Here is a 25838-nt window from a genome sequence, read left to right on the forward strand (position 1 = left end):
CTCCCTGATAGCTGCATTGCTGTGTGTACGCCTCTGTGCAAACCAACTGCTTTTTTCAAAGCACAAATCCTCTTGTTCCTTCCTTTCTGCACAGCTATCTTTTTTGTTTGTCCACACTTTTTATTTCATTTGTGCATCAGTCCACTCCTTATTGCTGCCTGCCATACCTGGCTGAGATTACTGCAGGCAGGGAGATAGTAGCTGCCTGCCATACCTGGCTGAGATTACTGCAGGCAGGGAGATAGTAATTGTAGGACATTCCCTGTTTTTTTTTTTTTTTTTTTTTTTTGGTGGGAGATTAAGATTGGCAATTTGGCATTTCTGCTAGAGTGCCATCCCTGTGTGTGCCATCTCTCTCACATAGTGGGCCATAGAAAGCCTTTTCATTTTTCTGTATTTTTTTTTGTGGGGTGTATAAATTCTCCCTGATAAAAATACAGTGGGAGATTAATATTGGCCTTTGGGCTTGTGTGCCAGTCCTGAGTGTGCCATCTCTCTCACAAATAGTGGGCCATAGAAAGCCTATTTTATTTTTTTTTGGGTTTTATAAATTCTCCCTGAAAAAAAGGGAGATTAATATTGGCCTCTGGGCTTGTGTGCCAGTCCTGAGCGTGCCATCTGTGCCAGCCCTGAGCGTGCCATCTCTCTCACAAATAGTGGGCCATAGAAAGCCTATTTAATTTTTTTTTGGTTTTATAAATTCTCCCTGAAAAAAAGGGAGATTAATATTGGCCTCTGGGCTTGTGTGCCAGTTGTGAGCGTGCCATCTGTGCCAGTCCTGAGCGTGCCATCTCTCTCACAAATAGTGGGCTATAGAAAGCCTATTTAATTTTTTTTTTGGTTTTATAAATTTTCCCTGAAAAAAGGGAGATTAATATTGGCCTCTGGGCTTGTGTGCCAGTTGTGAGCGTGCCATCTGTGCCAGCCCTGAGCGTGCCATCTCTCTCACAAATAGTGGGCCATAGAAAGCCTATTTAATTTTTTTTTTTGGTTTTATAAATTCTCCCTGAAAAAAAGGGAGATTAATATTGGCCTCTGGGGTTGTGTGCCAGTTGTGAGCGTGCCATCTGTGCCAGTCCTGAGCGTGCCATCTCTCTCACAAATAGTGGGCCATAGAAAGCCTATTTAATTTTTTTTTGGGTTTTATAAATTTTCCCTGAAAAAAGGGAGATTAATATTGGCCTCTGGGCTTGTGTGCCAGTTGTGAGCGTGCCATCTGTGCCAGTCCTGAGCGTGCCATCTCTCTCACAAATAGTGGGCCATAGAAAGCCTATTTAATTTTTTTTTTGGTTTTATAAATTTTCCCTGAAAAAAGGGAGATTAATATTGGCCTCTGGGCTTGTGTGCCAGTTGTGAGCGTGCCATCTGTGCCAGTCCTGAGCGTGCCATCTCTCTCACAAATAGTGGGCCATAGAAAGCCTATTTAAATATTTTTTTGGTTTTATAAATTCTCCCAGAAAAAAAGGGAGATTAATATTGGCCTCTGGGCTTCTGTGCCAGTCCTGAGCGTGCCATCTGTGCCAGTCCTGAGCGTCCCATCTCTCTCACAAATAGTGGGCCATAGAAAGCCTATTTTTTTTTTTTTTTGGGTTTTAGAAATTCTCCCTGAAAAAAAAAGGGAGATTAATATTGCCCTTTGGGCTTGTGTGCCAGTACTAAGCGTGCCATCTCTCTCTCTCTCTCAGTCAGTGGGCCATAGAACGCCTATTTTTGGTTTTATTTGTTTTATAAATTCTCCCTGAAAAAATCATTTTATTTGGTTTCTAAATTCTTCCTGATAAAATCATATTTTTTTTATTATTTTTTTTTCTAAAGTCTCCCTGAAAAAAAAAAAAAAAAAACAAACAAAAAAAACAGTGGGAGATTAATATTGGCCTTTCTGCTTGTGTGCCAGTCTTGACTCCTGGGTGCGTCATCTCTCAGTCAGTGGGCCATAGAACGCCTATTTTTGGTTTTATTTGTTTTATAAATTCTCCCTGAAAAAATCATTTTATTTTATTTGGTTTCTAAATTCTTCCTGATAAAATCATATTTTTTTTATTATTTTTTTTTCTAAAGTCTCCCTGAAAAAAAAAAAAAAAAACAAACAAAAAAAACAGTGGGAGATTAATATTGGCCTTTCTGCTTGTGTGCCAGTCTTGACTCCTGGGTGTGCCATCTCTCTCTCTCTCTCTCTCTCTCCAATTGTGGTCCATAGAAAGCCTATATTTTTTTTCCTTGATTTGGGTTCCAAAATCTACCAGAGAAAATAACTACATCAATCATTGGTAGAAAAATATTGGCCTCTGGGCTTGTGTGCCACTCCTGACTCCTGTGTGCGTCATCTCTCAGTCAGTGGGCCATAGAACGCCTATTTTTGTTTTTATTTGTTTTATAAATTCTCCCTGAAAAAATAATTTTATTTTATTTGGTTTCTAAATTCTTCCTGATAAAATCATATTTTTTTTATTATTTTTTTTTCTAAAGTCTCCCTGAAAAAAAAAAAAAACAAACAAACAAAAAAAACAGTGGGAGATTAATATTGGCCTTTCTGCTTGTGTGCCAGTCTTGACTCCTGGGTGTGCCATCTCTCTCTCTCTCTCTCTCTCTCTCTCTCTCTCTCTCCAATTGTGGTCCATAGAAAGCCTATATTTTTTTTCCTTGATTTGGGTTCCAAAATCTACCAGAGAAAATAACTACATCAATCATTGGTAGAAAAATATTGGCCTCTGGGCTTGTGTGCCACTCCTGACTCCTGTGTGCGTCATCTCTCAGTCAGTGGGCCATAGAACGCCTATTTTTGTTTTTATTTGTTTTATAAATTCTCCCTGAAAAAATAATTTTATTTTATTTGGTTTCTAAATTCTTCCTGATGAAATCATATTTTTTTTATTATTTTTTTTTTCTAAAGTCTCCCTGAAAAAAAAAAAAAACAAACAAACAAAAAAAACAGTGGGAGATTAATATTGGCCTTTCTGCTTGTGTGCCAGTCTTGACTCCTGGGTGTGCCATCTCTCTCTCTCTCTCTCTCTCTCTCTCTCCAATTGTGGTCCATAGAAAGCCTATATTTTTTTTCCTTGATTTGGGTTCCAAAATCTACCAGAGAAAATAACTACATCAATCATTGGTAGAAAAATATTGGCCTCTGGGCTTGTGTGCCACTCCTGACTCCTGTGTGCGTCATCTCTCAGTCAGTGGGCCATAGAACGCCTATTTTTGTTTTTATTTGTTTTATAAATTCTCCCTGAAAAAATAATTTTATTTTATTTGGTTTCTAAATTCTTCCTGATGAAATCATATTTTTTTTATTATTTTTTTTTTCTAAAGTCTCCCTGAAAAAAAAAAAAAAAAAAAAACAAACCCAAAAAAAAAATGGGAGATTAATATTGGCCTTCCTGCTTGTGTGCCAGTCTTGACTCCTGGGTGTGCCATCTCTCTCTCTCTCTCTCTCTCTCTCTCTCTCTCTCTCTCTCCAATTGTGGTCCATAGAAAGCCTATATTTTTTTTCCTTGATTTGGGTTCCAAAATCTACCAGAGAAAATAACTCCATCAATCATTGGTAGAAAAATATTGGCCTCTGGGCTTGTGTGCCACTCCTGATTCCTGTGTGCGTCATCTCTCACTCAGTGGCCCATAGAAAGCATATAGTTTGTTACATTTGTTTTCTAAATTCTCCCTGCAAAAATCTATTTATTTTTTTTTGGGGGGTTTCTAAAGTGTTCCTGAAAAAAATAAAAATAAAAAAAAAATAATAGTGTGACATTAATATTAACATTTGTGCTTCAGTGACAGTCCTGCGTGTGGGGCATCTCTCTAATTTGCAGCCACCAAAAAAAGAGTGTGTAACATTGGGCCTGATTTTCGCTGTGGTCTCACCAACCTGTAAAGGGGTAGCTAAATCATACTGAAGTTATAGCTCACCGTGTAAGTTGTGTGACTGCAACAAATAACGTTAGTTTGGTTATGTTTTTAAAACAATGAGGAAGTCTAGTGGAAGAGGTCGTGGCCGGGGGCGTTCATTGTCAGCTGGTAATGAGGGTAGTGGTAGTGGTGGAGCATCAGGTGGTCGTGGGGAAAAAAATATTGCACCTAAGTCTGGAGCTGTGGAGCCAGGTTCGTCGTCCGGCTACACAAGGCCTCGAACGCTCCCTTTTCTGGGATTAGGAAAACCGCTTTTAAAGCCGGAGCAGCAAGAGCAAGTTTTGGCTTATCTTGCTGACTCAGCCTCTAGCTCTTTTGCCTCCTCTCGTGATACTGGTAAAAGTAAAAGCAGCGCGTCGTTAGTGGATGTTCACGGTCAGGGACAAGTCACTTCCTTGTCCTCTTCAGCAAAAACAACAACAGAGAAGAATGCAGCAGGCGACACAACGGGTTACTCCATGGAGCTCTTTACACATACCGTCCCTGGCTTAGAAAGTGAAGCAGTTAACAGTCCATGCCCATTACAAGTTGAATCTGACATGGAGTGCACTGACGCACAGCCACAGCCAGACTACTATGCTGGTCCTTTGACTCAGACCACAACATTGCCCTCGCAGGGTGCTGATCAAGAATCAGACCCTGATGAGACTATGTTGCCCCATCACGAACGCTATACCACCGAACGACACGGTGACACAGACGAAGTTGCGCAGGAGGTACAAGAAGAGTTATTAGATGACCCAGTTCTTGACCCCGATTGGCAGCCATTGGGGGAACAGGGTGCAGGCGGCAGCAGTTCTGAAGCAGAGGAGGAGGAGGGGCCGCAGCAGGCATCAACATCGCCACAGGTTCCATCTGCCGGGCCCGTATCTTGCCCAAAACGCGTGGCAAAGCCAAAACCTGGTGGAGGACAGCGTGGCCATCCGGTTAAAGCTCAGTCTGCAATGCCTGAAAAGGTATCCGATGCTAGAAAGAGTGCAGTCTGGCATTTTTTTAAACAACATCCAATTGATCAGCGCAAAGTCATCTGTCAAAAATGTTCTACTTCCTTAAGCAGAGGTCAGAATCTGAAAAGTCTCAATACTAGTTGCATGCATAGACATTTAACCACCATGCATTTGAAAGCTTGGACTAACTACCAAACGTCCCTTAAGGTTGTTGCACCCTCGGCCAATGAAGCTAGTCATCAACGCAACATCCCTTCCGGCAGTGTAGGACCACCATTTAGCGCACCACCTGCTGTATCTGTGCAGGTATCTTTGCCAGGCCAAAGCAGTCAGGGTCAGGGAATCACCAGTTTCGTAGTAGGAAACACTGCATCTAGGGCACCGGCGGCAACAATACCATCTCCCACCGTCTCTCAGTCTGCCATGTCCACCGGCACCCCCGCTAGTTCCACGATCTCCAGCTCTCCAGTCCAGCTCACCCTACATGAGACTATGGTTAGAAAAAGGAAATACTTAGCCTCGCATCCGCGTACACAGGGTTTGAACGCCCACATAGCTAGACTAATCTCGTTAGAGATGATGCCCTACCGGTTAGTTGAAAGCGAAGCTTTCAAAGACCTGATGGACTACGCTGTACCACGCTACGAGCTACCCAGTCGACACTTTTTTTCCAGAAAAGCCATCCCAGCCCTCCACCAGCATGTTAAAGAGCGCATCGTCCATGCACTCAGGCAATCTGTGAGCACAAAGGTGCACCTGACAACAGATGCATGGACCAGTAGGCATGGCCAGGGACGTTACGTGTCCATCACGGCACACTGGGTAAATGTGGTGGATTCAGGGTCCACAGGGGACAGCAAGTTTGGGACAGTTCTGCCTAGCCCACGGTCTAGTAAACAGTTGTCTGTAGCCGTTCGCACCCCCTCCTCCTCCTCCTCCTCCTCGTCCTCCTGCAGAAGCAAGAGCTCGTCCACAGACCGCAGTCGCACAAACACTCCATCCGCACCTGCCACTGTTGCACACCAGGTCTCCCATTATGGGGCAGCTACTGGCAAACGTCAGCAGGCTGTATTGGCTATGAAGTGTTTGGGCGACAATAGACACACCGCGGAAGTTCTGTCCGAGTTCTTGCAGCAAGAAACGCAGTCGTGGCTGGGCACTGTAGATCTTGAGGCAGGCAAGGTAGTGAGTGATAACGGAAGGAATTTCATGGCTGCCATCTCCCTTTCCCAACTGAAACACATTCCTTGCCTGGCTCACACCTTAAACCTGGTGGTGCAGTGCTTCCTGAAAAGTTATCCGGGGTTATCCGACCTGCTCCTCAAAGTGCGTGGACTTTGCGCACATATCCGCCGTTCGCCTGTACACTCCAGCCGTATGCAGACCTATCAGCGTTCTTTGAACCTTCCCCAGCATCGCCTAATCATAGACGTTGCAACAAGGTGGAACTCAACACTGCACATGCTTCAGAGACTGTGCGAACAGAGGCGGGCTGTTATGTTTTTGTGGGAGGATACACATACACGGGCAGGCAGTAGGATGGCAGACATGGAGTTGTCAGGTGTGCAGTGGTCGAAGATTCAAGACATGTGTCAAGTCCTTCAGTGTTTTGAGGAATGCACACGGCTGGTTAGTGCAGACAACGCCATAATAAGCATGAGCATCCCCCTAATGCGTCTGCTGATGCAAAGTTTGACGCACATAAAGGATCAGGCGTCTGCACCAGAGGAAGAGGAAAGCCTTGATGACAGTCAGCGATTGTCTGGTCAGGGCAGTGTACATGACGAGGTACCGGGCGAAGAGGAGGTGGAGGATGAGGAGGATGATGGGGATGAGTATATTTTTAATGAGGAAGCTTTCCCGGGGGCACGGGAAATTGGTGGCGTGGCAAGGCCGGGTTCTGGTTTTTTGAGGGACACAAGTGACGTAGATTTGCCTGCAACTGCCCCTCAACCAAGCACAACCGCAGATTTGACAACGGGAACTTTGGCCCACATGGCGGATTATGCCTTGCGTATCCTCAAAAGGGACACACGCATTACAAAAATGATGAACGATGACGATTACTGGTTGGCCTGCCTCCTTGATCCTCGCTATAAAGGCAAATTGCAAAATATTATGCCACATGAGAACTTGGAACTAATATTAGCAACAAAACAATCAACTCTTGTTGACCGTTTGCTTCTGGCATTCCCTGCACACAGCGCCCGTGATCGTTCTCACACGAGCTCCAGGGGCCAGCAGACCAGAGGTGTTAGAGGGGCAGAAATCAGAAGTGGCGTTGGCCAGAGGGGTTTTCTGACCAGGTCGTGGAGTGATTTTTCTATGACCGCAGACAGGACAGGTACTGCAGCATCAATTCAAAGTGACAGGAGACAACATTTGTCCAGTATGGTTACAAACTATTTTTCATCCCTTATCGACGTTCTCCCTCAACCGTCATTCCCATTTGATTACTGGGCATCCAAATTAGACACCTGGCCAGAATTGGCAGAATATGCATTGCAGGAGCTTGCTTGCCCGGCAGCTAGTGTCCTATCAGAAAGAGTATTCAGTGCTGCAGGTTCAATACTAACAGAAAAAAGGACTCGTCTGGCTACCCAAAATGTAGATGATCTAACCTTCATTAAAATGAACCACAACTGGATTTCAAAATCTTTTGCCCCACCCTGCCCGGCTGACACCTAGCTTTCCTATGAAAAGGTCTTGCCTGTGGACTATTCTGAATGACTTTTCCAATCTCGTAATTTTCTTCACCTGATTGTCCAGCATACGACATGTTTCCACCTCACGAAATGGCCAAACTCCCCACACGGGGCCGTGCTATCGCCACTTTGCGCTTGGACCCTTGAGAGTGCTGTTTGTCTGAAGAGGTGGGTGTGGCCGCTTTTGGTCGACGGCACTGCCACTGGGTCCCTCATAGTACAATAAAGTGTCTCTGGCGGTGGTGGTGCGCACCCAACGTCAGACACACCGTTGTAATATGAGGGGCCCTGTGCCTGTACCGCCGGCCACAAGACAGTTCCCCCCCCCAGCTCAAACAGTGCTCTACCACTAGCAAAATTATCTCTCACAGCTTCACCAATGTGTAGTCTAGGCGCTGACATCCTTCAATGCCTGGCACTGACAATACCATTGTTTTGACATTTTTGTTATGTTAGGCCTTCGAAGCCTGTCTGCGGTCCCTTCTTTCTACAACTACTACACTGACCAGGCCACTGCTGGCCGTGTTACCCTGGAACCAATTTAAAAGTGCCTACAGTCAGCCCAATTTTGTTATGTTAGGCCTTCGAAGCCTGTCTGCGGTCACTCCTTCCACTAGACTTCCACAGACCAGACCACTGCTGCCCGTGTACCCCTGGAACCAATTTAAAAGTGCCTACAGCCAGCCCAAGTTTGTAATGTTAGGCCTTGGAAGCCTGTCTGCGGTCACTCCTTCCACTAGACTTCCACTGACCAGACCACTGCTGCCCGTGTACCCCTGGAACCAATTTAAAAGTGCCTACAGCCAGCCCAAGTTTGTTATGTTAGGCCTTCGAAGCCTGTCTGCGGTCACTCCTTCCACTAGACTTCCACAGACCAGACCACTGCTGCCCGTGTACCCCTGGAACCAATTTAAAAGTGCCTACAGCCAGCCCAAGTTTGTTATGTTAGGCCTTCGAAGCCTGTCTGCGGTCACTCCTTCCACTAGACTTCCACAGACCAGACCACTGCTGCCCGTGTACCCCTGGAACCAATTTAAAAGTGCCTACAGCCAGCCCAAGTTTGTTATGTTAGGCCTTCGAAGCCTGTCTGCGGTCACTCCTTCCACTAGACTTCCACAGACCAGACCACTGCTGCCCGTGTACCCCTGGAACCAATTTAAAAGTGCCTACAGCCAGCCCAAGTTTGTTATGTTAGGCCTTCGAAGCCTGTCTGCGGTCACTCCTTCCACTAGACTTCCACAGACCAGACCACTGCTGCCCGTGTACCCCTGGAACCAATTTAAAAGTGCCTACAGCCAGCCCAAGTTTGTTATGTTAGGCCTTGGAAGCCTGTCTGCGGTCACTCCTTCCACTAGACTTCCACTTACCAGACCACTGCTGCCCGTGTACCCCTGGAACCAATTTAAAAGTGCCTACAGCCAGCCCAAGTTTGTTATGTTAGGCCTTCGAAGCCTGTCTGCGGTCACTCCTTCCACTAGACTTCCACAGACCAGACCACTGCTGCCCATGTACCCCTGGAACCAATTTAAAAGTGCCTACAGCCAGCCCAAGTTTGTAATGTTAGGCCTTGGAAGCCTGTCTGCGGTCACTCCTTCCACTAGACTTCCACTGACCAGACCACTGCTGCCCGTGTACCCCTGGAACCAATTTAAAAGTGCCTACAGCCAGCCCAAGTTTGTTATGTTAGGCCTTCGAAGCCTGTCTGCGGTCACTCCTTCCACTAGACTTCCACAGACCAGACCACTGCTGCCCGTGTACCCCTGGAACCAATTTAAAAGTGCCTACAGCCAGCCCAAGTTTGTTATGTTAGGCCTTGGAAGCCTGTCTGCGGTCACTCCTTCCACTAGACTTCCACTGACCAGACCACTGCTGCCCGTGTACCCCTGGAACCAATTTAAAAGTGCCTACAGCCAGCCCAAGTTTGTTATGTTAGGCCTTGGAAGCCTGTCTGCGGTCACTCCTTCCACTAGACTTCCACTGACCAGACCACTGCTGCCCGTGTACCCCTGGAACCAATTTAAAAGTGCCTACAGCCAGCCCAAGTTTGTTATGTTAGGCCTTGGAAGCCTGTCTGCGGTCACTCCTTCCACTAGACTTCCACTGACCAGACCACTGCTGCCCGTGTACCCCTGGAACCAATTTAAAAGTGCCTACAGCCAGCCCAAGTTTGTTATGTTAGGCCTTCGAAGCCTGTCTGCGGTCACTCCTTCCACTAGACTTCCACAGACCAGACCACTGCTGCCCGTGTACCCCTGGAACCAATTTAAAAGTGCCTACAGCCAGCCCAAGTTTGTTATGTTAGGCCTTCGAAGCCTGTCTGCGTCCCGTTCTTTCAACTACAACTACACTGACCAGGCCACTGATGGCCGTGTTCCCCTGGAACCAATTTTAACTTGCCTACAGCCAGCCCAATGTTAGGCCTTTGATGCCTGTCTGCCGTCACTCCTTCCACTAGGCCTCCACTGACCTGTCTATTGCTGCCCGTGTACCCCTTGAACCAACATCATTAAATATAAAAAAAATTAATTTGATTATAAAAAATAAGATCGTGTTGAGATCTCAAATGCAGACATTTTAACAATCAAAACAAACACACAACAAATATCTGGAACTGTACTACAAAGGTCCAACAGCTACAATTTCTTTCTCCTGCAAGAAGTTAACTGAAAGTTTTTTGGAGTTGTTAACACAGATATGGCATCCACCGAGTGTTGTCCTGTCGCGTCTCCTTTAAATTATTTCCAATAAGATGTTAAACTATTAATTTAATAAAATCAATAATTAAAAAAATAATTGAGTAAGTCAAAAGCACATTGCAAATAAACATTAATTACAAATCAAGAAGCATGGCGCGTCCGAGGGTGAGTAGATACCGAATAAGAATATAATCACCCTCGGACGCGCAATGCTTATTTAAAACAGCCTTCCTTCCTAAGAATCAGCCCTTCCGTGGTGTAGAGAGAGGTTGTGTTACACTCCAAGGTGTTCCCCAGGTTGCCTTTCCTGAGCTTCGATCTTCCGGCTCTCGTTTAGTAGCTGTTGGAAACTACGCTGCATTAGGCCTACTAATTGTGTATGGGTGAAACAGTGGCGCATCTGCGGTCCCTCCTTCCACTAGGCCTCCACTGACCTGTCTACTGCGGCCCGTGTACCCCTTGAACCAACCTAATAAAATATTTAAAAAATTAATTTGATTATAAAAAATAAGATCGTGTTGAGATCTCAAATGCAGACATTTTAACAATCAAAACAAACACACAACAAATATCTGGAACTGTACTACAAAGGTCCAACAGCTACAATTTCTTTCTCCTGCAAGAAGTTAACTGAAAGTTTTTTGGAGTTGTTAACACAGATATGGCATCCACCGAGTGTTGTCCTGTCGCGTCTCCTTTAAATTATTTCCATAAGATGTTAAACTATTAATTTAATAAAATCAATAATTAAAAAAATAATTGAGTAAGTCAAAAGCACATTGCAAATAAACATTAATTACAAATCAAGAAGCATGGCGCGTCCGAGGGTGAGTAGATACCGAATAAGAATATAATCACCCTCGGACGCGCAATGCTTATTTACAACGGCCTTCCTTCCTAAGAATCAGCCCTTTCGTGGTGTAGAGAGAGGTTGTGTTACACTCCAAGGTGTTCCCCAGGTTTCCTTGCCATTGCTTCGGTCTTCCGACTCTCGTTTAGTAGTTGTAGAAAAGTACACAGCATTAGGCCTACAAAATGGGTATGGGGTGGAGAGAGATGGTGTGTTACACTCCAAGGTGTTCCCCAGGTTGCCTTTCCTGAACTTCGATCTTCATGCTCTCGTTTAGTAGGTGTCGGAAAGTAGGCTGCATTAGGCCTACAAATTGGGTATGGGGTGGAGAGAGATGGTGTGTTACACTCCAAGGTGTTCCCCAGGTTTCCTTGCCATTGCTTCGGTCTTCCGACTCTCGTTTAGTAGTTGTAGAAAAGTACACAGCATTAGGCCTACAAAATGGGTATGGGGTGGAGAGAGATGGTGTGTTACACTCCAAGGTGTTCCCCAGGTTGCCTTTCCTGAGCTTCTATCTTCAGGCTCTCATTAAATTGTGGTTAAATGGAACAACTGCATTTGGCGTACTAGTTGGTTTGGGGCCTACTATTGGTGTCTGCCACTCCTTGCTGTTCTCCTGGTTTCCTGTCCTGAAATTCCATTTTCAGCCTCTCGTTAAGTAGTTGTTAATGTTAGACTGCATTTGGCCTACTAGTTGGGTTGGGGCCTACTATCGGTGTCTGCCACTCCTTGCTGTTCTCCTCCACTGAACAAAGCTGTGCTGCCTGTTTACTACGGTTGCCAATTTTGAACTGCATTTCGACTACTTACTGATTTGGCCCTACTCTCTGTGTCAGCCTCTCATTCCAGTTGTCCTCCACTGCAATGCCCCCTGGTTATTCCTGTGTTACCAATTTTGAACTGCATTTAGCCCACTTTCTTCTTTGGGCCTATATCTGTGTTTCCACTTCATCGTGCCCATTGCCCAGCCAGTGATAGATGAGTCTGCTGGTACATTGACCCATAACGCAACATTCCCCGTGCACGCTACACAACAACATTGTGACCCTGCTGAAAGTCAGGTTGCTCTTCCCGCATACCATACCACCTTACACGGGGACAAAGAGGAAGGTGCAGATGAAAGTGCAGGTTCCTTCATCAGGTGGGGGGAGGAATACTAGTTGGCGACGTCACTGGCACAGGGCCTCTCATAGTACGCAAAAGTGTTGCTGCCGGTGGGAGGCGCCCCCGCCGTGCAAACACACCGCTGTACTTTGAGGGGCCCTGTGCCAGTGCCAATGCCAACGAGTGGGCCCCCCCTGCTTGCTCAGGTTCACAGCACTTGCAAAGTTGAAATACTTACCTCTCCCTGCTCCACTGCCGTGACGTGGTCCAGATTTCCTGGGCCCACTAATTACTTGAACCAGCCCTACCCCCCACAACTTTAGCCAAATGACCCCCAATTTCAAATGCCTTCCAATTATTATAAGGTAAATTACGCTTGACAAGCTTCATTAAGAAGAATGGATGGTTTTGACATTAAAATGGGTACTCTAGGTGTTTTCCTGGCCCCCACTCACTGCCGACTATGCTGCCCCATTGACTTGCATTGGGTTTCGTGTTTCGGTCGATCCCGAATTTACGTCATAATCGGCCGATTTCACTCGACCTGACTTTGGACATAGTCGGGTTTCGCAAAACCCGGCTCGACTCTAAAAAGGTCAAGGTCGCTCAACTCTAGTCATAACTAATGTAGAGAAACCTTGGTGTCAACTCCTAGAAAACCAAGTCAGGGTGAAAACTCATTATTCGTAGGGAAGGTGTCACCTGTGAACCTCTGTTACCCATAGAGTCTATCTTAAGATTGCATAGTTTGTATAATTTGGTAAATGTTTAATGTCACGGTCATGACCCTGTTGAGTTCCATCAATCCATCTTCGATGAAAGGTATATGCAGTATTGAAATGTTCTTGAAAAGCGAGGAGCTCTTCTTTGAAGTGCCTACATCTTCTATGGGGGAGGCTGTGTCTTCTCTTCCCGTCAAGTCTGAATATAACAATTATTTCTTCATTTTGAATTCCGGTTTCTGTCTCTTTGATAATTTATGTTTTTTTTAACCTCATGTTTTTGATTTTTATTCTTCTCTCTTCAGAGAATGTCATCTTATTCCTCGATTTAAGCCCTGGAATATTAACGCTCTGATCTCGGAATAATATCTGAGTTGACAAACCAGTCTTGCATTTCAAATCTCAAGTTATTGGGTGTGAAGACGTGAATATTATATTTCGCATCCGTTCTTGGGCAGGTGCATCTGCCGAATAGGTTTTACTGTAAAGAAATCTGATAGCTTATTGCTTCTCCGATAACAGAATCGAGGGGGTTTATAGGACAAGTGCATGGACCTCAGATATAGACGTATTTTACTGGCACAAGATTGGGAATTACAATTTTTCTATGAAAATAATGCCAATTTATACATCAAATAGTGGAGATTAGCATATTGTAACAATGGCACGGGTTAAAGATGGGGATTAGAGTAATGAAGATGAAGGTCTTTATGAATGGGGTTAAGAGCTAAGGTTACTGTCAGGTGACAACTCATTTGGCTGAAATCTTTTACTTTCTCCTTGGCTTCAGACATAAGGAGTGAAATCCATTTCCAAATACCTCCATTAATGCTTTATTACTCATGGGATCAAAGAATTTGGCATGTTGAAATCTTATAACTCAATATTTCATTTCCCTCAAATTCACTATGGGGGATAGTTGGTCACCTTCAAACCCTTTAGATGAGGTCATCAAGTCCTACCGAGATCAGTGGGTTTGACAGACCCTTGGCTACTGTGATGGCTATCTTTGGGTTTTTTGGTTAATACTACCTAGTCCTGTTGATATGCTGATAACTGGCTACCTTCCCAATCATCTCAGACTCTCTCATTTATTCTGTCTTTGAAACCACCTATTAACGTTCTCGAAAAAACCCAAAAGACAATCATAAATTAATCTTACATTAAGAACTACTATTGAACAGACAATAATGGACCTAATAGAGGTCACTTTACCAAAAATAAAAATCAAATTTTCAGATTTTGTTAGTGAATGGGAGACCTCCCCACTTTTTGGAGGTCCCACCAATACAGCATGTCCCTCTACTAGAGTCCATATAAATCAAACGTGATCTGCTGTTGAAGCCAGTAGTTGAGATTCAGTTTCTCTGCACAACATTTAGAGGATTAATTAAGTGATTATAGTGTCAATAAGCATCGTAGGGAAACCAGTAGTAGGTGTTGAATTCCCCTCACAGCACTCCAAGAGGAGAAGTGCAGTATTACAATGTTCAAATTCACTGCAGCTTTCCCCCCTAGGGAATAAATGAAGAATGACAATGTCAAATATAATCACAGTGAAGGCAACAGTGGGTATTAATTTTGCCCACAGCACTTCCAGAGGAAGAATTAAGAATTACAATGTCAATAAATGTCAGATAGAAGATAGGAGTAGGTGTTTAATTTCCCCACAGTACTCCCCGAGAATTAATGAAGCATTACGTTGTCAATAAACATCAGAGAGAAGCCACTATTAGGTGTTTCATTCCCCCACAGCACTCTCAGAGGATAAATGCAGCATTACAATGTAGATGAGCATTACTGGAAAGCTTTAGTAAGTGTTAAGTTTCCCCACGGTACTCCCAGATGATTAATGAATGATTGCAATGTCAACAAACATCACTGAGAAACCATTAGTAGGTGTTCATTTCACCCACAGCACTCCCAGAGGATAAATGTAACATTACAATGTCAGTAAGCATCACAAGGAAGCCATTAGTAGGGGTACAGCTTTCCCACAGCTCTCCCAGAGGATAAATGTAATATTACAATGTCACTAAGCATCATAAGGAAGCCATTAGTAGGAGTACAGTTTTCCCATAGTACTCCCAGAGGATGAATGAAGCATTACAATGTCAATATGCATCACCAGGAAGCTATTCGTAGGTGTACAGTTTCCCCACAGCACTCCCATAGGATGAATGAAGCATTACATTTTCAAATAGACTCATGGGGAAGCCATTAATAAGTGTGCAATGCCTCCCAACAGTCTCAGAGGATGAATAAAGGATTACAGTGTCAATACACATCACACAGAAGCCATTAGTAGGTGTTTGATTTCCCTACAGCACTCCCAGAGGATAAATACAGTATTACAATATGAATATTAATAGACTGTGTAATGCACATAAATGTGAGTTATTCCAAAGCAGGACAATGCTTTTAATCTAAAAAGTTGATGACTGTAACAACAAAATATTCTTTTTGGAGTAATTCTGATGGTTTTGTGAACATTGAATTAACAATATGATCTCTGGTATAAATCAACACTTTTTTTACCCTAAAGAGAAAATAAAAGTTGTCAGACAGATTCTAAATGTCACTTTCAGATGAGAGATCCGCTATAATAGAACCTTTAAATGTCAACAATTTAAGTTCAGTTATTTTGTATGAGAAGAATCCCGACAGGTCAGACGTACACATCGCGAATGAAATCTAAATTTTGCTGCTATCTAGTCAGATTTAATATGAAACCTGCTCGGAAAAGGGAGACAATTACTGACAACTGCTTTCTGTAGTATGGTTAATGAAAAGAATAAAATACTTAATACGAGGTGTTCGCCAATAACTTGTAATTATGTCATTAAATGCGCAATTGAGATAATGATGGATTGAGCGGGGATCAAAAAATATACAAAGATTGGTCAAGTGCAAACCATGCAGAAAAGCTTAGAAGTACGGAACATGGAACACTGAATACTGATGAGAGGTACACAATAAAGACGACTGGATGACTGACGGGTACAGAATGGAAGGAAGTTGCATAATTAAGAACACACATTTTTAGGATGGGGTACGACTTTCAAATCCACCACAGAACATCTCTGACCACAATGTTGTACGTTTCACTTAAGGTTAACATTCAAATTTTCCAAATTACTATTCTGCAATCCATAAAGCCGGCTATAGACATTTTTTGAAAAGTTACAAATGTTTTGGAAAGATTCGGCCAACTATTTGACCAAATGTTTATTCCTGAATCAACCATCTAAAGGTGTTGGGGGAAAATTGGATGGACAACCATGGAATTTTCCAACTATTCATCGATGACTGTAGACTCTTTATAGACTCGATATAGGTGGACTTGTTCACGAAAAGTACCTTAGATCAACCCAAGGCTATGAGGTGAATGATTGTCCAACCAGCAGATCTTCTTCTAATGACTATGACCAGCTTGTAGTGTGCTCGAAATGCTAAAATAATCCATAAATTATTATGAAGAACCTAACATATCACCACAGTCCCATATCACCAGAGTCCCAATTTTAAAGACAGTTTCATTCAATTTTACATTTGACTTCACACATTCTTCGAAATTCTCAAGAGCAGTCTCGATTGTTTAAGGAGTGTAAAACGTTGAGGAGAAATCATTTTTCAGCTTCTTCTATTGATCTCAGTGTTAACCAGCAATTTGAGACATATAAGATCCAGAGATATAAAATTACTAAAACCTCAAGGTCAACCACTGAGTTGGAAATTACTAAGAGCTCAAGGTCAATCACTGAGTATTCAAATTACCAATACCTCGAGGTTAACCGCTGAGTTAAGAAATTATGAAGAAGTTAACATTAACCATTGAATTTTCATTCTACTAAGAACTCAAGGTCAGATACTAAGTTATCAAATTACTAAAAAGTTGAGATCAACCACTAAGTTAAAAAATGACTAAGAATTTACTGTCAATCACAGAGTTAAGAAATTATTAAGAACTTAAGGTCAACATTTAAGTTAAAAAATGACTAAGAACATCAACTACTAATTTAATGAATTACTAAGAACTCAAGGTCAATCACTGACTTAAATTACTAAGAACTCAAGGTCAACTACTAAGAAAATTAGCAGGAACTTGAGGTCAACTACCGAGGTAACAAATTACTAAGAACTTGAAGGTCAAGCACTGAGTTAACAAATTAGTAAGATCGTGTAGTCAACCCTCAAATAAAAAATGATTAAGAAGTCGAAGTCAACCATTGAGTTTACCAAATTTCTAAGAAATCAAGGGCAACCACTAAGTTAAGAAATTACTAGAAACTGAAGATCATCCACTTAAGGTGGTTCAAGGTCAAAGTAATGGCCAAAGTATTCAAAGTTTTATCACAAGTCACTAAATGAACACCATCTGAGGAGACTGACCTACACCATTGAATCATTGTGTAAAACAAAGCTTTGGGCTCTACTCCAATATGTCAATGGATTGACTTGTGTGACTTTTCGTTAAAAATTCTTGACATAAAGAATCTATAATTCTGAGTACTATTTTCACAAGAACAGCCATAATTCAAGAATAAGAGATATCATTTTCTCGAAAGCCTAAAGTGGCCAATATGTTGCTATTAGTGATAATGAAAACAATTCTGAGTGTAACCCCACTGGTGGATTGACAGTAGACAACGAGTTACGTAACGACCTAGACTTGACAGTCAAGCAAAATCGATTGAACATTTGCAAGTAATGGAACGATGGTGGGCGCTGCAGTCACAGTAAAATGTATGAGAACGAGGATAAAAGTGCTGTACTGTACCCTTGAGATGTCCTCTTCCAAGGGTGACGAATCCTGAAGAAATAAAATTGTGAAGGTCCGGTCCTCCACTCCGATAGATGTCTTTCCCATAGTGTCCTGCTGAGAGAAATTAACCAATTACACCACCATAGCTGGAAACCAGTAAGCATAATATGATCAGAAAGTCCTGCAGTACCAGGATTGGCTAATAGGTGTGGTAGAGAGATTCTAGTAATGATACTTTGACTATTCTGAGGCAGGATGTGGTAATCTTACACAATTTTTGCCTCTTTTGTAGTGTAACATAATTTTTTAAAAACATGGAATCATTCAGAAGGACTTATTATCATTTTCTCCAATATGTGTGGAGGTGTAATGAGTAAACTGGAAAAAATCCAGATAAATTAAGTTAGCAATTTATCATGGGATTGGCTAAAAGTTGGGGGTATGATGTTCTTTACTCTTCCAGGCAATGGCCACCAACGACTAAACACAGAGGTTACCATAGATGACATCATTCAGTTCTCTTAGAAAATTAGCGGTATGCATCCTGCAGTACCACCACTGACCTGTAGAGACTGTTGTAAAGTCTCCATAATTTGTGGAGTATTCTAGGTCAGGATTGTGTTGTGCTTGTCCCGCTCCAGGGGACACTGTGACCCCGGCATGCAGTATGTATGTAATATTCACCCAGACAATAACATACAAACAATATACTAGAACATACATGTTAATATTGCATGCTATACACTCCCGGTAATATCTGGTCATCATGGCACAGTACACAAGCGATGGAACAGAGCACACAGATCCGCAGGGTACAGTACACACAGAATAAAGCCATCGCTGCCACAGAGGTACTAGAAATACCCAACAAGACAGTATAATACGGGGTTAATAATACGAAGCACAGAGAACACAAAACTCGACCCCCGGAGAACACAAAACTGGACCCCGGAGGACACAAAACTGGATCCCAGAGGACACCAAACTGAACCCAATAGGACACAAAACTCGACCCCGGAGGTCTCGAAACAGGACACTGGGGGACTGAAAACTGGACCCCAGAGGACACAAAACTGGATTCCGGAGGACTGAAATCTGGATTCCAGAGGTCTCAAAATGGGACACTGGGGGACTCAAAACTGGACCCCAGAGGACACAAAACTGGACTCCGGAGGACTCAAATCTGCATTCCAGAGGTCTCAAAACTGGACCCCGGAGGACTCAAAACTGGACTCCGGAGGTCTCAAAACGGGACACTGGGGGACTGAAAACTGGACCCCAGAGGACAAAAAACTGGACTCCGAAGGACTCAAATCTGGATTCCAGAGGTCTCAAAATGGGACACTGGAGGACTCAAAACTGGACCCCAGAGGACACAAAACGGGACACTGGGGGACTCAAAATTGGACTCCAGAAGTCTCAAAATGGGACACTGGGGGACTCAAAATAGGACCTCAGAGGACACAAAACTGGACTCCGGAGGACTCAAATCTGGATTCCAGAGGTCTCAAAATGGGACACTGGGGGACTCAAAACTGGACCCCAGAGGACACAAAACTGGATTCCGGAGTACTCAAATCTGGATTCCAGAGGTCTCAAAATGGGACACTGGGGGACTCAAAATTGGACTCCGGAGGTCTCAAAACTGGACACTGGGGGACTCAAAATTGGACCTCAGAGGACACAAAACTGGACTCCGGAGGACTCAAATCTGGATTCCAGAGGTCTCAAAATGGGACACCGGGGGACTCAATACTGGACTCCGGAGGACTCAAAACTGGATTCCAGAGGTCTCAAAACTAGACACCAGGGGACTCAAAACTGGACCCTGGAGGATTCAAAATTGGACCCTGTTCTGTCAGCTGCAAAGCACAGATCAGCAACCCTGGAGAAAGGTCAGTGAGTGATGGGGCTCACTGCAGGCTGAGTGGCGCCCTCTGATGTTCATAGCATTCTATTATATAGAACACAACCTTTCCTGGAGGGATGGAAGAGAGAGAGCAATGTAGAATGTGCAGAAAAAGAAGTGAACGGAACAAAAATGAGAAAAAAGAAAGGGGAGAGTCAGTTGATAGATAATAGATAGATAATAGATGATAGATCGATAGATAATAGATAGATAACACTGGTCAACACAATTTTTCTGGCAAAAGGTTTTAAAACATATTTTAAGTAAATTTTGGCTGCTGATTACGAATATGAACTCCGTTTTTGGCTATCACATCAGGATTTTGAGATATTTTCAATTTCTGATGAACATTACTCCTAATGTTTTATGATAAAAACACATGATTTTCGGTACTACATTTTGTATATTTTTAATCAAGGAATAACGAAGATTACAAAGTCTATGTACAGCAAATCAAATAGACTTACAGAATGAAACTACAAAATATAAAAACACATATATATGGCACACAGATGAATGACAAATGGCAGTTATTTGAACTTTCTTTTCTTGGCTGATCTGTGATGTACGGCTTCTGGGTTGTCTCTCATCAAGCTCCAGCAATAGTCAGCCATCATTTGTGAGTCCCACCGGCCTTGATACCGTTCTTCCATTGTTTTAATGTCCTGATGAAAACGCTCCCCTTGTTCCTCGCTCACATCCCCAAGGTTCTCTGGAAAAAAAGTCCAAATGGCTGTGTAAATAGTGAATCTTGATCCTCATTCTACATCCAAGATTTCGCAGACTCATTAGTAGCTCTTCCACAATCTCTTCATAGTTGTCTGCTTTCTTATTCCCTACAAAATTCTGCACCACATTACAAAATGCATTCCAAGCTCTTTCTTCTGTCTCATTCACTGATGTGATAAAATTTGGGTCTCTCATAAATGTTCTTATTTGAGGTCCATCAAATATTCCAGCCTTTTTCTTCTCTTTACTAAGACCAGGAAAAGTTGAACACATATAGTTAAAGCATTCTCCACTGTGATTGAGAGCTTTGACGAACTGCTTCATCAATCCAAGTTTTATGTGTAAGGGAAGAAAGACAATGTCCTTCTTATCCACTAGAGGATCATGGATGACATTCTTATCACCAGATGCCAGAGTCTGTCGCTGAGGCCATTCAGCTTTTACCCAATGCTCTGCTGTAGCTCTACTGTCCCAGTAGCACAGAAAACAAGGGTGTTCTAACAAATGGGAATTATGCATGTTCAAAGAAAACAAAAGATATTCTCACATTTATTGGGAGACTAAATGAAAACGAAATTTACCTTAGTGAACCGTATAAACCGGCACTTTTCATACCCTTCTTATATTTATCATGGAATTCATGAAAATGGGCTATATACCTATAGCGCAAAAACGTGATTTGATAGAGAAATTATAAGATCAGATTTGAATTCAGCACCCTCAAATTAGTCTAAAACTGTTCTTAAAGTCCATTTTTGTAGACCAGTGTAATAGATAGATAATAGATAGAAAATAGATAGATACAAGATAGATAACATATGATAGATAGATAAAAGATGATAGATTGATAATAGATAATAAATAGTTAATACATAGATGATAGATAAATAATATATAGAGATATAGATAATATATACAGGTGCTTCTCACAAAATTAGAATATCATCAAAAAGTTATTTCAGTTCTATATAGAGTCATTAGAAACAGAGTGATCTATTTCACGTGTTTATTTCTGTTAATGTTGATGATTATGGCTTACAGCCAATGAAAACACAAAAGTCATTATCTCAGTAAATTAGAATACTTAACAAAAAACACCTGTAAAGGCTTCCTAAGCGTTTATAAAGGTCCCTTAGTCTGTTTCAGTAGCTCCACGATCATGGGGAAGACTGCAGACCTGACAGATGTCCAGAAGGCGTCACTGACACACTCCACAAGGAGGGGAAGCCACAAAAGGTCATTACTAAAGGAGCCGGCTGTTCTCACAGTGCTGTATCCAAGCATATTAATGAAAAGTTGAGTGGAAGGAAAAAGTATGGTAGAAAGAGGTGCAGAAGCAACCAGGATAACCACAGCCCTGAAAGGATTGATAAGAAAAGGCCATTAAAAAATTTGGGGGAGATTCACAAGGAGTGGAGTGCTGGTGGAGTCATTGCTTCCAGAGCCACCACACACAGACGTATCCAGGACATGGGCTACAAGTGTCACATTCCTTGTGTCAGCCACTCATGACCAATAGACAACGCCAGAAGCGTCTTACCTGGGCCAAGGAGAAAAAGAACCGGACTGTTGTTAGGGGTCCAAGGGGTTGTTTTTAGATTAAAGTAAATTTTTGCATTTCGTTTGGAAATCGAGGTCCCAGAGTCCGAAGGAAGAGTGGAGAGGCCACAATCCAAGCTGCTGGAGGTCTAATGTGAAGTCTCCACAATCAGTGATGGTTTGAGGAGCCATGTCATCTGCTGGTGTAGGTCCACTGTGTTTTATCAAGAGCAAAGTCAGCGCAGCCGTCTACCAGGACGTTTTAGAGCACTTCATGCTTCCCTCTGCTAACAAGCTTTTTGGAGATGGAAATCTCATTCTCCAGCAGGACTTGGCCCCTGTCCACACTGACAGAAGTACCAATACCTGGTGTACAAACAATAGTATCGCTGTGCTTGATTGGCAGCAAACTCGCCTGACCTTAACCCCATAGAGAATCTATGGATATTGTCAAGAGGAAGATGAGAGACACCAGACCCAACAATGCAGACAAGCTGAGGGCTGCTATCAAAGCAACCTGGGCTTCCATAACCCCTCAGCAGCACCACAGACTGATCGCCTCCATGCCACGCCGCATTGATGCAGTAAAATGCAAAAGGAGCTCGGTAGGTCAAAATTTCGGATTTTAAAATAATTTTTCAAGCTGGTGTTTTAAAATATTCTAATTTACTGAGATAATGACTTTTGGGTTTTCATTGGCTATAAGCCATAATCATCAACATTAACAGAAATAAACAAGTGAAATAGATCGCTCTGTTTGTAATAACTATATAATATAGGAGTTTCACTTTTTGTATTGAAGAACTGAAATAAATTAACTTTTTGATCATATTCTAATTTTGTGAGAAGCACTAGTAGATAGATAATAGATAGATGATAGATAGATGATAGAGAATAGATAGATAATAGATAGATAATAGATGATAGATAATAGATGATAGATAGATAGATAGATGATAGATAATAGATAGATAATAGATAGATGATAGATAATGATAGATAATAGATGATAGATATATAATAGATAGATAATAGATTGATAATAGATTGGCAGTTTCATCTGGGTAATATAACCCGTTCTGACGTATGCAGCAAGCACAGACACAGGAGCACAGCAGACTCGGCACATACAGCGGTACGTATATATGTGCACACACTGCGGTAGATTGTACCCACCACACACAGAGAGCAGATGTTAGTCTCATTCTGCACAAGAAGAAGGTGGTAACCTTGGAAACGGCAATATTTAGATCTTATTTTGTTCATTATTAGACCAATTACTTGGTGAATAGAAGAGGCCGGCGGGGACTCGGAGGGGTGAAGGGTCTGCTCCTCCCTATCTGCAGATTGTCACACTGACCAGAACACATGGAGAAGCACATTGACAGCACGCGCAATACCTATCGTGTTCAGGTGGCCATGAGGCTCCGCGTTGGCGTTGGTGGGGACATCAGAGAAACGTCGAGAGGCTGTAAGAGAGAAGCCAGGCCCGAGAGCCGGGGGTGAGGAACCCTAAGGATGGGTACAGTTCAGGGGCACAGAACATACACAGGTCATTACAGGAACCAATACATACAACATGCGGTTATAATTCACGTGTCCAGCAGACCACAAAACGGGCACGGCCCAGACAGAGGCATTACTGCCAGCACCTAAATCCCAGTGATTGAGGCGATGTAACTCCGCCCCAAGGAACATTTCCTAAAGTAGGCACTGTGGTGAAGTTTTCAGAGAGCCCACCTCCCTTTGGCATGGTGCTCAGGAGTATCCTGCCCACTAGGGGGTGCTTAGATGCAGGAAGGGGTCACGTAGACCATGCTTGCCTACTATCTCAAAACTGGGCCACAAATAGAGGCAGGTTTAGCCACATTTAAAGGGATGTTTTTGACCAAAATTTGACACAGGCCCTTATCCTTTAATAAATTTCTTAACTAAATAAAAAAGGGAGCCATATGATAGTCGTTACCAAAAAAAGTTCACAAAACCCAACAAAGCAGAACAGTTACACAGTCATAAAGCAGTACCATTATACCCTCCAAACATTCCCCCTCCAAAATGCCCCATTGGGGGCAAGAAGAGAGCACTTCCTGTTTTTGTAGAGTCACATGATTATGTCAGCCAGTCAGCAGCTCTAGAAAGGATCATGTGACAAAGACTCCTGACATGGTGTTGCTTAGGACTTCTAACTGGCTGAGAGAAATCACATGATACACCATGTGACCACTTCCTGGTTCTGTACAGTCACATGATGCATCACATGAGCCATCCTAGCCAGTCAGCAGCTGAGAGAAAGATCATGTGATGCAGCCCCGTCTTCTGCTTCGGGGAGCCGATGTCACATGATACTTTCTAAGCTGTTGACTGGATAAGAGGGATCATGTGATTTTTATGGGAAGCTCTGGCGGCACATTAAAGGTCCCTGTGGTGTTTCCTGTGAGATGAGTGTGTGTAGCGCTAGAAGAGATGGCTGCAGAGATAAGATAGAGAAGAAGACATAGAAGATGAACTTTAGTGACTATTTACCATTAAAATTTACATCGCTAAAAAAGAAATGACATTTAGGAAAAATAAATACGATAAAACCATATTAGTGAATGTTGCGGATTATGATAATATTTAATCCCGCTACAACCCTTTTATTTAGGTGCTGTATGGTGATATTACGTTAATGCTTTATTTAGGTATTATACTGTAGGTTGGTAATAGTTTAGCATTGTATTGCCCTTTTATTTGGGCACTGTATGGCACTACTTTTTAATTCCATTATAGTCTTTATTTAGGTGTTACATGGTGGTTATATTTTACATTTATTGCTCTTTTATTTTGGCACTTTATACTCCTTTTATTTGGGTGCTATATGGTGGTACTTCAGCACTTTATAGCACTATTACAGGGGTACTGTGTAGCTGATTGGATTTAGCATTGTATTGTGTAGACACAAGTCTTTGTGAAGACACTTCCTTAAAATGTGGATAGTAACGGCAGCCGCCACCCTGTAGATGCTTCCAGCCCCAAGCACTCAGAGACTCAGTCTCCACAGCAGCAGAATATGCAGCTTTATAAATTCTCAGCACGTTGCAAAAAATCAGAGCAATAGATTCCGATCAACAACTTCAACATTAGTATCAGACACAACGTGAATAATAACTGGGGGGATCGGAGCAGCAATGTGGACCCTGTGTCTATATTATTAAAGTCAAAGAGTATCCGTCGTGAATGCAAATAAAGCAAGGAATCAATGAGTTGAGTAGCCTGAGGTCAATCCAAGTAAGAAAATGTTGCTCACAAAAGTCGTGCCAGAATTATTGATGTGTTATGCCACATATGCCAACTCCAAAATATATCAAGCTATCAGTAAACCCACCAAAATAATGCAGGCCATCCCACCACAACTTTACATATCTTCCTCTCCTTTGGAACTAAAGCCCCAACCGATATCAGCCAACAGTCTAATGTGTACTACCAACACAACTCTCTCACCAGGTCCCTTTTCGAACTGTTGAATCTTTGTTCTAGATAAATCCAAAGGAGTCTGGTAGCATCTCTCTCATGAAGAAGACTGGAGCGCATGGTAGAGCCAACTGACCCTGTATATGGAGGATTCGGGAGAGATATCTGTTGGTTGAACAATCGTTCAGCCAACAGCTATGAAGTGTGTATGGGTAGCTTTAGAGAGATGATGTTATTGTACAATCAATGGGCAGAGGTTTAGTTTTTTTATTTATGGGCATGAGAGATTTTGATGAAGATAACATTGATAAGACTCAAAAAATACTTAGTAACTGACTTAGAAAGAAAATTTGTTGACCATGGAGATTATTTTGATTTTGGTCATGAGAAATGCACCAACACGTAAATCAATAAAACTTTGGAATAAGAGGCTCTTGTAGAAGAGATTTCAGTTTTTGGAAATCTTCAATATTTTTGAAGGATATGAATATCCACTGAAGACATCTTCTAGTTTATCACTTA

The 25838-nt window shown here is 42.6% G+C and overlaps 1 protein-coding gene across 24 annotated transcripts in view; it reads right to left on the minus strand.

Moving 5' to 3' along the window:
• Positions 1-25838, minus strand: part of SHISA6 (shisa family member 6) — a 306509-nt gene that overhangs the window by 172737 nt on the left and 107934 nt on the right. For 7 of the 24 annotated variants that reach the window (XM_069749242.1, XM_069749233.1, XM_069749247.1 and 4 more), the window contains 2 exons: positions 23267-23335; positions 17705-17803 (listed from right to left, as the gene is read on the minus strand). The exons of 4 other annotated variants lie outside the window; for them this stretch is intronic. In XM_069749242.1, the coding sequence (XP_069605343.1) occupies positions 17705-17803; positions 23267-23335 (168 nt within the window). The remainder of the gene's footprint in view (positions 1-17704; positions 17804-23266; positions 23336-25838) is intronic. 13 more of the 24 variants (XM_069749251.1, XM_069749237.1, XM_069749254.1 and 10 more) reach the window with 3 other exon arrangements.

Source organism: Ranitomeya imitator, chromosome 2 (genome assembly GCF_032444005.1).
Source record: "Ranitomeya imitator isolate aRanImi1 chromosome 2, aRanImi1.pri, whole genome shotgun sequence".
NCBI classification, from domain to species: domain Eukaryota; kingdom Metazoa; phylum Chordata; class Amphibia; order Anura; family Dendrobatidae; genus Ranitomeya; species Ranitomeya imitator.